The sequence below is a fragment of the Chaetomium strumarium genome (assembly GCF_033439665.1).
Source record: "Chaetomium strumarium strain CBS 333.67 chromosome Unknown B0T15scaffold_6, whole genome shotgun sequence".
NCBI classification, from domain to species: Eukaryota; Fungi; Ascomycota; class Sordariomycetes; order Sordariales; family Chaetomiaceae; genus Chaetomium; species Chaetomium strumarium.
The window spans coordinates 2,465,950-2,478,897 of NW_026944434.1; the positions used below are offsets into that span (position 1 = coordinate 2,465,950).

Here is a 12,948-nt window from a genome sequence, read left to right on the forward strand (position 1 = left end):
TGTGCGGCTCAGCTGCGGAGATACGGCGAGGCACGGTTCGACCAAAGCCGATAAGCCGCGACCGAAACCGAGCCCGAGTCGGCACAACAGGATCGCCCGATGATTCATTGTCTTCGAGTCTGGGTGTCTACCCACAAGCGAGCGACAAAGGGCGCAGGCTGCTCCAATTGAATTGTGTTAGCGCTGCTTGGCCTTCACTTCTATGACGGAGGCTAAGCCTGGCAGAGCGTGACTGAAGGAGCACTCGCGCATTTGCTTCCCAAGCAAATAAAAGTACATACCCGGAATCTCCGCAGCGGCCCTACATCCCATCCCACCTTTGACACATCTCCGTGATCCTAAATTCTACAGTGACCGTCTTAATAAACGGCCGTATCACTACGATGGTCATCTCATGAGTCGTGGATAAATTCGGTAAGCCAGCAAGCAAGCAATCAGGCAGAGGGAGCAGACGGAAAACAGGCCCAAGACGCTCGTTTCAATCAAGCAACTAACTCGACGACGCTGGGGATTCGACCAATTGTGGTGGCCCGAACCGACGCCGTAGCACCGGCACGACCCGAGACAAACCAACTGCAATCGTGAAAACGTCACGCCGATCGTAGGCCGAGAACGGGAACGGGAAGGGCCGACAGACAGTAGTAAAATACGCTAAATTAACCTCCGGGCGGGCGCCGACATGGCGCTCCTCCGGCAAACATGGACGCTGGTGCTGAAGAACTGGCTGATTGTGCTGGGGAGGCACAGTTTTGCGACGGTGATCCGGGCACTCGTGCTGCCCGTCATCCTCACGGCCTTCCTGAGCTTCGCCAAGAACCTCTTCTCGCCGTCGGCACGGTTCGGCATCAGCCCTGCGCAGCCGATCCGCTCTCTGCCCGACGCGCTGCAGCTGGCACAGGGAAGCGGCAGGGAGCACGTCGTGTTTGTGCACAACGGCTACACGGGGGGCGACATTGAGCGCGTCATCGGCGACCTGGCGGACACGGTGAGGGGCGCGGGCACGAACGCGACGGTCCTGGCCAGCGAGGACGACGTCCCCTACATCTGCCGCGCGTCGCTCCGCGGCGTCACGCCGTGCTATGGCGCCGTCATCTTCCACGGCTCTCCCACCGAGGGCGGAGGCGGCGTGTGGAACTACACGCTCCGCGCCGACGCCTCGCTGGGCGCCGGGCGCATCAACGTCGACAGGGACACCAACGACGGCCAGGTCTACATGCTGCCCATGCAGCACGCCGTGGACTCGGCCATCTCGCGGCGGAACAACGGCACCGACGGCGGCGCGGTGGCGCTTCCCGCGGCCGTCGACCAGTACCCCTTCACGACGCTCACGCAGGACGAGCTCGCCGACCGGATCCGCGTCAACTACCAGGCCGTCATCATGAACGCGCTGGGCGTCGTCTTCATCGTGTGCATCATCGGCATCGTCTACCACATGGCCGGCTTCATCGCCACGGAGCGCGAGTCGGGCATGTCGACGCTGCTGGAGGCCATGATGGCGACCCGGAGCCGGTGGCAGCCCCAGGCGGCCCGGCTGCTGTCGTACCACGTGTCGTTCTCGCTGCTGTACGCGCCGGCTTGGGTCATCGCGGCGCTGATCCTGTGGGGCGGCGTCTTCCCGCACACGAGCGCGGCCGTCATCGTGCTGTACTTCATCTTCTCCGGGCTGGCGCTGGGCTCCATGTCGATCCTCGGCGCCGCCTTCTTCAAGAAGTCGCAGCTGAGCGGCGTGTCGCTCACCATCATCTACATCGTGCTGGCCATCATCGCGCAGGTCATCAGCTGGCCGCAGACGGGCACCGTCATCGCGCTGAGCCTGCTCTTCACTCCGTGCAACTTTACCTACTTCATCTCGCTGCTCGCCCGCTGGGAGCAGCAGCTGTGGCCGACCGACCTGCTCCAGCCGCCGCCCACCAGCCCCTGGAGCCTCCCCGGCATCGTCTTCTTCGTCTTCCTCGGCGTGCAGGTCGTCTTCTACCCGGTCCTCGGCGCCCTGGTCGAGCGATGGCTGCACGGCACCACCTCGAGCGGGCGTAACATCGTCGTGGGCGAGGACCGCGGCGGCCTCGGCGCGGACTGCGCCGTCCAGCTCGACGAGTTTACCAAGGTCTACAAGCCCGGCATCCTCCGCCGCATGTTCGGCTTCCTCTCCAAGCCCAAAGAACCCGTGGTGGCGGTCAACAAGCTCACGCTGCGCGCGCACCGCGGCCAGATCCTCGCGCTGCTCGGCGCCAACGGCAGCGGCAAGAGCACGACGCTCGACACCATCGCGGGCATTAACCGGGCCAGCAGCGGGCGCATCACCATCGACGGCACGGGCGGGCTGGGCATCGCGCCGCAGAAGAACGTGCTGTGGGACGAGCTGACCGTGTTCGAGCACATCCGCATCTTCAACAAGCTCAAGTCGCCGCTCCGCCACGCGACGGCGGACGAGATCCGCCAGCTCGTGCTCGCCGTCGACCTCGAAACAAAGATCAAGGCGCAGTCGCGCACGCTGTCGGGCGGCCAGAAGCGCAAGCTGCAGCTGGGCATGATGCTCACGGGCGGCAGCGCCGTGTGCTGCGTCGACGAGGTCTCTTCGGGGCTCGACCCGCTCAGCCGCCGCAAGATCTGGGATATCCTGCTGGCGGAGCGCGGGCGGCGGACCATGATCCTGACCACCCACTTCCTGGATGAGGCCGATCTGCTGGCCGACTACATCGCCGTCATGTCCAAGGGCAACCTGCGCGCCCAGGGCACGTCGGTCGAGCTGAAGGACCGGCTGGGCGGCGGGTACCGGATCCACGTGAACACCCCGAAGCTGATCCCGCGGCTACCCGATATCGCAGGGGTGAGGAAGAAGGCGACGCATGAGGAGGCTGCGTACGTTGCGAGCACTTCGGCGAAGGCTGCCGTGGTGATCCGCGAGCTGGAGGCGGCGGGTATTTCGGACTACCGGTTTTCGGGCCCGACGATCGAGGATGTGTTCTTGCAGCTTGCGGAGGAGGTCCGGGGTGAGGGTGGCGGTGGCGGTGTTCTCCGCTCGGCGGACGAGAAGTCGTCAGAGGAGAAGGCGACCGTGGCCGAGGCCACCGAAGCGGAAAAGGGCCTCGAGCTCATGTCGGGCCGGCCGATCGGGTTCCTGCGGCAGACGTGGGTGCTGTTCCTCAAGCGGTGCGTCATCTTCAAGGGCAACTGGTTCCCGTCCATGGCGGCGTTTGTGATCCCCGTTGCCGCGGCCGGCCTGGTGATGCTCTTCGTCCGGCACCAACAAGCGGCCGGGTGCTCGCCGGGCGACCAGTCGACGAGGGAGACGGCCATCAATATCTTTGACGACTTCGAGCTGTTCCTGGTCGGGGGCCCGCCGGACAAGTTCAGCGAGTCGACCCTGATGCGCCTCTTCGCGCCCATCTACCTCAGCTCCATGGGAATAATGGGAGACAGCGGCAATGCGCTGGCTGCGCGGGCTGCGGCCAGCCCTGCTGGCTTCTTCAAGAACCTGACGCTCGTCAACTCGTTCGACGAGTTCAACCACGCGGTCGTGCAGTACCGCAGGAACATCACGCCGGCCGGCATCTGGCTCGGCGACGACCACTCCCGCCCGACGCTCGCGTACATGGGCAACGGCGCTGAGATGATCAACGCGTGGTTCGGAAACTGGGCGATGGACATGCTCCTGACCAACCAGACCATCGCGTCGACGTACGTCTTCTTCGACCGGCCCTTTGCGCCCGACGCGGGCAACTCGATCCAGCTGCTCGTGTACGTCGGCCTCGCGCTCTGCGCGTACCCGGCCTTCTTCGCGCTGTATCCCAACCTGGAGCGGCGCCGCAACGTCCGCGGCCTGCAGTATTCGAACGGCGTCCGGCCGCTGCCGCTGTGGCTGGCCTACACGGGTTTTGACTTCCTCGTTGTGCTGGCCGGCGCCGTCATCAGCATCGCGCTCTTCGCCGGTCTCGCGCCCAACCTGTGGTACCACCTCGGCTATGTGTTTCTGGTCCTGATCCTCCACGGCTTGGCGTCGACGCTGCTCGCGTACAACGTCTCGCTGTTCAGCGCCAACCAGCTGTCCGCCTACGCCTTCACCGCGGCGGGGCAGGTCATCATGCTGCTCCTCTATCTGATCGCCTACATGTGCGTCATCGTGTACGCGCCCGTCAACCGCATCGACAGCCTGATCCTCGTCATCCACTTTGTGCTTTCCGTCGTGGCGCCCATCTGCTCCGTCGTGCGCGCGCTGTTCGTGGCGCTCAACCTCTTCTCGACCGCCTGCGACGGCCACGCGCTCTCGTCCCACCCGGGCAGTCTGGTGCAGTACGGCGGCCCGATCCTGTATCTGATCATCCAATCCATCCTGCTCTTCCTCGTCCTGGTCTGGGCCGACGGCGGCAGCGCAGGCTTTTCCGTCTGGCGCATCTTCTCTCGCTCCTTCCGCTCCTCCTCTTCCACTACTACCCATCCCGCCGCCGCCACAGCGCTGGACAACGAACGCGCCGCCATCTCGGACGAAGAAGTCGCCAACGAGCTGGTCCGCGTCAAATCCTCCTCTGCTACTGCCACCGACAAAAACAACCAGGGTGGTAATAATAATAATAATACGACCAATAATCCAACCGACGGCCTGCGCGTGATCAACCTGACCAAAACCTTCCGGGGCAACAACACGGCCGTCGACAACGTCACCTTCGGCGTGCCGCACGGCGAGGTGTTTGCCCTGCTGGGCCCCAACGGCGCGGGCAAGTCCACGACCATCTCGGTCATCCGCGGCGATCTGAAACCCTCCTCCTCGGGGGGCGACGTGTTTGTCGAGGACGCCTCGGTCACGCGCCACCTCGCCGCCGCGCGCACCCACTTGGGCGTGTGCCCCCAGTTCGACGCCGTCGATGCCATGACCGTGGAGGAACACCTGCGGTTCTATGCTCGGGTCAGGGGCATTCCGGACGTGGCGCACAACGTCTCGGCTGTCTTGAGAGCAGTCGGGTTGGCGGCCTTTCGCGATCGGCAGGCGCATGCCCTGTCCGGGGGCAACAAGCGGAAGCTGAGCCTGGGCATCGCGCTGATGGGGAATCCGACCGTGGTGCTGCTCGACGAACCCAGTTCCGGGCTGGACGCGGCGGCGAAGCGGGTCATGTGGCGCACGCTGGCGGCGACGGTGCCCGGCCGGAGCATCCTGCTGACGACGCATTCCATGGAGGAGGCGGACGCGCTGGCCGGGCGGGCGGGCATCCTGGCCAAGCGCATGCTGGCCATGGGCAGCATCGACGCGCTGCGGGCGCGGTTCGGCGACCGGCTGCACGTGCATCTGGTGTGCAAGGGCGCGCCGAGGACGAGTGACGAGGACGTGGAGCGGGTCCGCGACTGGGTGCGCCGCACGTTTGGCGACGCGGCCGCCGTCGAGGACAAGACATACCACGGCCAGATGCGCTTCAGCGTGCCTGTCGGTGCTGTCGCCGCGCAGCCGAGCCGCCGGCATGGTCGTTCTCCTTCTTCTTCTGATGATTATGATGATGCTGATGATGATCGCCGGCGGCTGCCAGATGAGATCACGTCTGCTGCTGTTGCCGGCGGACTGGCCTCCTCCTCCTCGTCGTCGTCGGGGTCAGCCATTGGCAGGCTGGTCGTGCTCCTGGAAGAGAACAGGGAGTACCTCGGCGTGGAGCACTACAGTGTCAGCCCCACCACGCTGGACCAGGTCTTTTTGACCGTTGTCGGGCGGCATAATGTCCGCGAGGAGGGGTATGAGAATCAGGAGGGGAAGAAGAAGAAGAGCTGGTGGCGGTCTGGAAAATAAAGCAGGGGGCGTTGCTCTTTGATTTGAAGGTCTGCATCTATTTGGGAGGGAGGCCTTTCTGTTGTGTTGGTCGGTTCAAGTTGGTTGCATGGCGTGGCATCAGCGTGATGTTTTGGAAAGAGCGAGGGAAGCCGAGTCCCAGTATAGACCCTGACGGGAACTTTTCTTTCTGCATATTTATTTCTTTATTTATTTTTTTTTCTCGCTTGGCATCTTCACACATACATTCTCTGTATATATCCTTTTTGGCTGGTCATGATACACTGGGGTCATATGTAGAGTGATTTGGAGGTGCGAAGATCAGGTGGTAAACTTGGAATCTCCTGCACAGAAAGCGAGCAAAACAGTACAAAGGAACCTAGTAGTGTACTAGGTAGTACCTTAGACTTATAGATGATTCCTTGTTACAGGGTCGGGCAATATGTGCTGGATAAAGCGTTCTAAAGGCTCGATTACAACCATTGACTGAACACGAGATGGAGACGAGGTGGCAAAGGGCAACGCCAATGGTTACTGCCTATTATCGCAAACTGAATGCTAGTAGTAGCGCTTCTAAGATGCTCATTCCGGGTAACCCTCATATATTCATCTGCCCTTATCCAAAACACACACTTAGCCACCCAAATCCAAAAACAGTACACATCCCGCTCCCGACTCCAGATGCCCGCCTCTTTCGCAACCCTCTCAAAGCTTCCCGTCTCGCGCGGCCCTCAACTCCGCGCCCAACCGCGCAATCAGCCTCTCGAGGATCCACTCGGCCTCCTCCTGCGAGCCCATCAACGGACTCCTACTCCCGACCCAGCTCCAGGGCAGCGCTGGCTCTTCCGTCTCCTTCTCTCCTTCTTTCATGTCCCCTTCCCCAGCTTGCCCGCCCCGACCGCCACCCAGACGACCCTGATCATCCGGCGCCCTCCCTGCCACCGGCCGTCCCTTCTTGGTCTTGACATGCGGGTTCGCCTTGCGGTGCCGCTCCGCATTCGCCTCGTCCTCGCCGATGAGCCGGAGATACCAGGCCCATTCGTGGAACGAGTATTTTTGCGGCGGGTGGTGCTTCAGGTGCTGGGCGACGCGGTGGATCTCGTCGATCAGGATGATGTGGTAGTCGTGCTTGTTCGTGGGGATGGACGGGAGATGTTGGCGCGGGATGGAATGGCTGCGGCTCCGGCTGCGGCTGGATTTGGATCGCGACGGTGAGTGTGGGCGTGGTGGTGGTGTATGTGAGTTGTTGGAAGGAGGGAACGGGTCGGAGAAGGTTATTCGGTTGTTGGGAAGATTTGTTGGATTGGGATTGCTGCTGGGGGGATGATGCGGACGGGAGGCTTCATCGGTAGCGTTAGCTTCGACTCTCTCGGAGTGAAGCCCTTCGGATTGCTCGCGTTGGGCACGCTTTCCTTTGGTGCGGGCGGTATTGACGCCCTCCGCTTCGATGTCGGCCTCGTCTTGCTGCATTGCCTCTTCGGGGTCGTCGTGGCCATTGTCGTTATTGCCGTCGGTCACGCCCAACTTGAAGTGCGCGGCTTGGCCGAGAAGGCCCGGGGGCTCTTCCTTGACGTTTTCATCGTCGCCGAACAAGGCGCCGCAGGACAGTGTCCGCAACAGCCGCTTGAGGTCCCTCTTGAAGCCCTGCTCGCTGGGAAGGATGGTCACTGTCGCGATCTGATCGGTGGCGTCCCGGATTCCCTTGACCACGGTGTCTCCAGCATCCGAAATCAACACGGTCGTGGTCGGCAAGGCGAGCAGCGCCCAGAACACCCAAAACGACTTGCCTGCGTTGGACACGGGCGTGATGTCGCCGTAGCCGATAGTGGTCAGGCTCACAAAGGTAAAGTACACTCCATCAAAGTAAACCCAGCCCTGGTACGGCGCTTCGCATGTCTGGAATACCTTGGCGCCAACCAGCCACAGCATCAGCCAACTACTTGTCGATACGCACAGGGCAATCCAGCGCCGGCGGCGGGCAGCCGTGTCCTGTATCTTGCGCATCAACTTGAACTCGAGCTCCCTCCGCTCAAACTCGGTCAGCCCCAAACAGTCGGTTCGGCGGGAAGCCATGGTGGGCGGGCCGTCCGTGATCGGCACCAGAATGTCGTCTTGTCCCTTCTGTGTCAGCCGTCGCAGGGTCCTCCGCCGGCCCTTTTCCACCATGCGAGCACCCACCCGTTGTTTGCCGCGGTCGAGCACCAGGCTGCGGATGGAGCCGATGACAAGGCCGAGACTGATGATGCCGACGAGCGAGTAAGGGATAAGCAGGCCTCGCGACGCGCCTTTGGTCGCGTAGAAATCACCAAAGCCTACGGTGAAGAGCGTCACCGCGGCCCAGTATACGCCGTCAAGGTAGGACCAGCCCTCCAGTTTGCTGAACAACAGCGCTCCGAGAAGCAGATACAAGAGGAACAGAATGGTCTGCAGCATCAGAGTGCGCTGGCTCGGCGTGAGGATGAAGTCCTTGGGATAGCGGCCGGCCTGAGCACCGATGTAGGTGACGACCATGAGGGAGGCGACCAGGAAGTAGAGCACTGCGGAGTAGATGCCGTAGTAGAAGGCCTGTGACCAGACGAATTCGTCGGATGGCTGGATGACGAGGGGTCCCGATGCAGTGGCCGTGAGAGAGAGCAGGGCGAACGACGAGACGTACCACCCGACGATGGTGACGGGCTGGGCAATGGTGAAGCTGAGCCTCCGGGTCATGTTCAGGAATAGGGCCATGTTGGCCAGGATGGCGATAACCAGTTGAACGGCGTTGATGGCCGTCAGCCAGCGCGGGTCCGGGATGAACGGGGCCGAGCTGATATCAGTCCCAGGCGGGTAGCTCTGCCGCCATGGCTTGACGAGTGCGCAGATGCTGAATGCCGACGCGACAGGGCCTAGGGTGCCGGCGATCATCGGAAAGGCCGAGGAAGCGAACCACCAACGGCTTGAGCACAGGCGTTTCTGTCAGCGCACTTACAGATCATCTAACCACCTGACACTTACAACACCTAACTCACCTAGGGCCCAGGTGGGCTCGGTCGTCCGCTTCATGTTGGGACACCTCATGATCGTGGACGTCGGTGCCGGCGTCGTTCATCGTGTCGGCCAGACCAGACCGAAGTACGAGATTGACGGTCCCTACCAGACTTGCACTGCCTCTTGCTTCGCACCCATCATGGTAAGCTTTCTGGGAAGATCCAGGCTACTCAGGGCCGGTTCATCTCATTCGTTTGATCTGATTCCAGCCATTATTAGCACCATTCCGGAACGTGCCATGACGTCGAGCTGCAGTGCAACAAAGCTTGGCGAGCTTGGAATCCCAGCGGGTTGGCACCGAGGCACCTTATCTAGCTTATCGAGTGAAGTATTATTATTGGTTTAGATCTCTTCCACTTATGCAGGGGCTGGATTCACATGAGAAACTACAGTCAACAACCTTTGGGGTCCAGTGTGTCAAGGGGTCCTCGATAAACTCAAATATACGTGATAGATAGGGGGCCAAAATCTTTGTCTTGCCTTTCTCATTCCACCAGCAGTTGTATTAAACTTTCTATTTACTTTTCCCCCTTTTCTTCCTTTTATGTCTCGATGGCTGCGGTTGTGGAAACCCCCGGTTTGGCGCGTCCCTCGATCTACATCCCGATGCTTCCAAGTGAGGTTCCTTAGCGCCCAGCCCACGATTGAACACGTCCGTGTGCCTTGTGCATCCGCGGGCGACATTACCGTCAGGTAAAATGCGCTTCACCGAACGTTTCCTGTCCACAATCTAATCTGACCCAGTCTCCATAACGTGTCGAAGCAAGACGCGGAACGCCCCTTGCTCATCTTCATACCACCTTTCTCCCAGCCTGGCCCTGGCCTCAGCACGCCGCTACCATCATGTCTTGTGGACTACCCAACAGCTGTCATCCATTACAGGTGGCAGGCACAGGAGGAAGAGCACAAGCCGGAACTCCCCCTTCATTGGCCCACGCCTCTCCACGACGTCAGCTTCGGGTACTCCTGGATTGCGGCCAACCTCGGATCCGGCAGCGATAGCTCAGCAAATCCGCGTCCTGCCTATGTCTGCGGTTCCTATCTCGGTGCGAGCCTTGCCGCTGGCCTGGCGCTGACTGAAGCTCACGTCCCGGTTCGCTCCCTTCCAATGACCATCCGCGGGCTGGTCGCCCACAACGGCATCTACAATTGGACTATGTTTCTTCCGGACCACCCGATCCACAAACTCAGGTTCAAGCCGGAATCCCCCGGAACGGGGAGGGGTCTGGGATTCGGTCTTTCTTCCGCCAGTGTCGACGACAGTCCAGCCCCTTTCGAGGAAGAGGGCATCTTCACCGAACTCAAGCACCTAACACGGGCCCTCTTTTCCGACCCATCAAACCTCTTCGACCCTTTTGTCTCGACATGTTTGTTCTTCCACTCCGCAGACCTGCATGTCCCAGACGATTTCACCACCCCGCTGTTTCCCCCGAACTCCTCCCTGTCCGATGAATTCACAGCAGCAGTCGGCAGCCTGGCCGGTAGTTCCACTTCTAGCTCCTCCACGTCTTCCCCTACTCCCGACACCGAATCCGCCGCCCCGGAGGAGGAAGCAGAATCAGCAGAATCCCTCCTCGCCAAAGCCGCCACCCTCGCGAAACAAGCCAACCCGCCACGGAAAGGCTACCTCGCCTTCCCACCGCGCGACTCAACCCTGCGCCTACCACCGACTCTCTTCCTTTACGACCGCCCGCGCGAATACTCCTCTCTGCATTCGCTGCCTCATCCACCGGAATCCCCGGTCGACGCAGGACGCCGCCTCCGCCGCCGAGGAGCAAGCACCAGCAAAAGCAACTTCCGCGTGCAAGCGATGGAGCTCATCGGCCTGATGATGCGCAGCCTGGACATGCAAGAGCTGCGACCGAAGGGGCCCCCGCCGTGGGAGTGGGAGTGGGAGGGAGATCCCGGGGGTAGTGGAGTTAATAGTGCTAGGGGCGAGGAGGACCCGAGGATGCGGGAGATTGAGCGGCGCGTGCAGAGTTGTGAGCTTCCGTCTTCTTCCTTCCATTCACTGGAGTCTCTGATGGTGGTGGATAAGGAGAGAACGGGGATGGGACTGGGGTTATTGGGGAAAGAGGGGGAGGCGATGGTGGCGGAGTGGTTGAGGGAAAGGATTGATGAGGACTTTGGGGAGTAGTGGTGATGATCTTGTAAACATGGTACATACCGTATATGTCTGAATGGATACCCATTGTTTTGTTCATGCTCCCACCCGCTGCTCCGCAGGGTACCCGGCAAGCTCATAGTAGTCAGGAATTACTGTGGATTCCATGTTAGGTTTGATGAGGTGGTCTTCATTTTACTTTAGCGATGGCATACTTACACCACCGCATCGGTTGAACTGCTCTTCGTCACAGAAGGCAACCCAGCTACGGCCTCACCACAACCTCCACAACCACAGCCCCTTAAGACCACCATCACAATCACCATGCCTGCATCTTGCAGCACCGCTCACCATGTCCACCCGCTCCTGACCTCACGGCGGGCCCTGGGACTGATCAAGCAGGAGCTCGCTGCCAGTCTCAATGCGGCCTAGCGATGCAGTGTTGAGCAGGAGCCGACCCTGAGGTCCCTGACAGGCCTGGAGCTAATTGGTGTACTTTACGAAGAGAAATTCACTTCTTTATTATTCCGTCCATTTGCCACTCACCTACCTCCGTCCAAGTCAACCCGGATCACTTTACAACGCCAACCTGCGTCATGAACCCATACCCCCCTCCCTGTCGCCCAGGTCACAGCTGCTTCGGTACTTCGTTATGAACAGAACATATCAGTCCTGTGCCATGGTATACTGTCACACAAGCATTCAAATAGTTCGAATGCTTGTGATGTCGATGCTGATTAACAGTAGTTATGGTATACACATCAAGCCCAAGTGTCTAAGACTCTAAACATCTTTCGCGCAGCAACCGCTGAACAAGTACGCTCAAACAGTTTCCCACAACATCTTCCATCTCTCCATCCTCATCCCCACTCCCGTTCAGCATTCCACCCCCTACTGGACGCTGTTCTGAATCCAAGCCTGCCCCTCACTCTGGACAATCTCCCCGCCCGTCTCCTCCCCAACCTTAACCGAGACATTAAACCCCGTAACCGTCGCGCCTCCACTAGCACCATACAACGAATAGATTCCCACACTCAACAAGATCTCCTGACCTTTATACGCGTCCCCCGCCAATCCCTCCGGCACCGTCGCAGTAATAGTAACGTTATCTTGCCCCTGGTTGCTCTTCTCAGCACCTAGGTACGCGGAATCGCTGAAAGAGCCAAGGGAACCGGGGTAGCCGGGGGCGAGGGAGAAACCCCAGGCTACGGCGACGTCGGCGACGGTTTGGATGTAGCCTTCCGAGAGGAGGGTGAGGGTGAATGTGCTCTTGGGAGCGAGCGTTGAGGGGGCTGCGATGCCGATTAGGCGGGAGGACGCCAGGGTTGCCGATGTGAGGGCTGTTGCGAGAGTGGAGAAGCGCATGGTGCTGGTTAGATGGGCTGGGGTTTCGTTGGACCGAGGTGGTGTGTGAAGTTTGTTTTTGATGGGAGGGTTGTTTTTGGTTGAGGTTTGGTTATGTGTGTAGGAGGTTTTGTTCGAGATAATGCGGTGTTGAATGGGTAGGTTATATACACAACCTGAACTCACACATAGTAGTAGCTTCCCAAGCGGACCGACACCGAAAGTGCACAGCCATCTCACATCATATCATAACTACCGTCCAAAGTAACCCCGGATCCACAAATATTGGGAGAGAGTTGCCTACCTCCCTACGTATATACAGTGTCATCGGAAGATTACTCTGCCAGCCATTCCTTGCCATATCACAGCCTCAAACAGAGAAGCTTATGCAGATCTCCTGGCGCAGCCACGGCGACCTCTCGGGTGCGCTGTGTCTAAAGCGACGGTGTCTAACTGTATCTGGAAGCACTGTAATCTAACATCAGCCACATACCAGAATTTGGCTAGTAGCCAGATCACGCAAGTAAACATTACAAGACAACATATCCGTAGTCGTGCCTGTAAATATTACTTATGCGACGTGCGCGATCTGGCTACCAACCAAATTTCGGTGTGTGGCTGATAAAGGTGGCGGGCGATCTGGATTCCGGTTAGACACCAGAGGTTTATCATTGGCCACCGTCGCTTTAGGCACAGCACTTGGGTGGCGCGCAAACCGCGGATCATT

At 59.9% G+C, this 12,948-nt stretch overlaps 4 protein-coding genes across 4 annotated transcripts; 2 read left to right on the top strand and 2 right to left on the bottom strand.

Moving 5' to 3' along the window:
- Positions 1–679: 679 nt before the first annotated feature.
- B0T15DRAFT_569095 (uncharacterized protein) lies at positions 680–5,767 on the top strand (the record flags this gene model as incomplete). The annotated part of the gene is made up of 2 exons (XM_062870794.1): positions 680–5,450; positions 5,514–5,767. 2 exons carry the CDS (start codon positions 680–682, stop codon positions 5,765–5,767), a joined length of 5,025 nt encoding a protein of 1,674 aa, XP_062719350.1.
- Positions 5,768–6,109: 342 nt separating this feature from the next.
- On the bottom strand, positions 6,110–9,027 carry B0T15DRAFT_279549 (uncharacterized protein). The gene has a single exon (XM_062863560.1). It carries the CDS (start codon positions 8,648–8,650, stop codon positions 6,452–6,454), a length of 2,199 nt encoding a protein of 732 aa, XP_062719351.1. The 5' UTR covers positions 8,651–9,027; the 3' UTR covers positions 6,110–6,451.
- Positions 9,028–9,179: 152 nt separating this feature from the next.
- On the top strand, positions 9,180–10,910 carry B0T15DRAFT_420885 (uncharacterized protein; the record flags this gene model as incomplete). Its single annotated transcript, XM_062865545.1, has 2 exons — positions 9,180–9,466; positions 9,518–10,910. The coding sequence occupies exons 1-2, from the start codon at positions 9,318–9,320 to the stop codon at positions 10,908–10,910; spliced, it is 1,542 nt and encodes a 513-aa protein (XP_062719352.1). The 5' UTR covers positions 9,180–9,317.
- Positions 10,911–11,716: 806 nt separating this feature from the next.
- B0T15DRAFT_279698 (uncharacterized protein) lies at positions 11,717–12,609 on the bottom strand. Its single transcript, XM_062863561.1, has one exon. It carries the CDS (start codon positions 12,240–12,242, stop codon positions 11,769–11,771), a length of 474 nt encoding a protein of 157 aa, XP_062719353.1. The 5' UTR covers positions 12,243–12,609; the 3' UTR covers positions 11,717–11,768.
- Between the last annotated feature and the right edge of the window lie 339 nt (positions 12,610–12,948).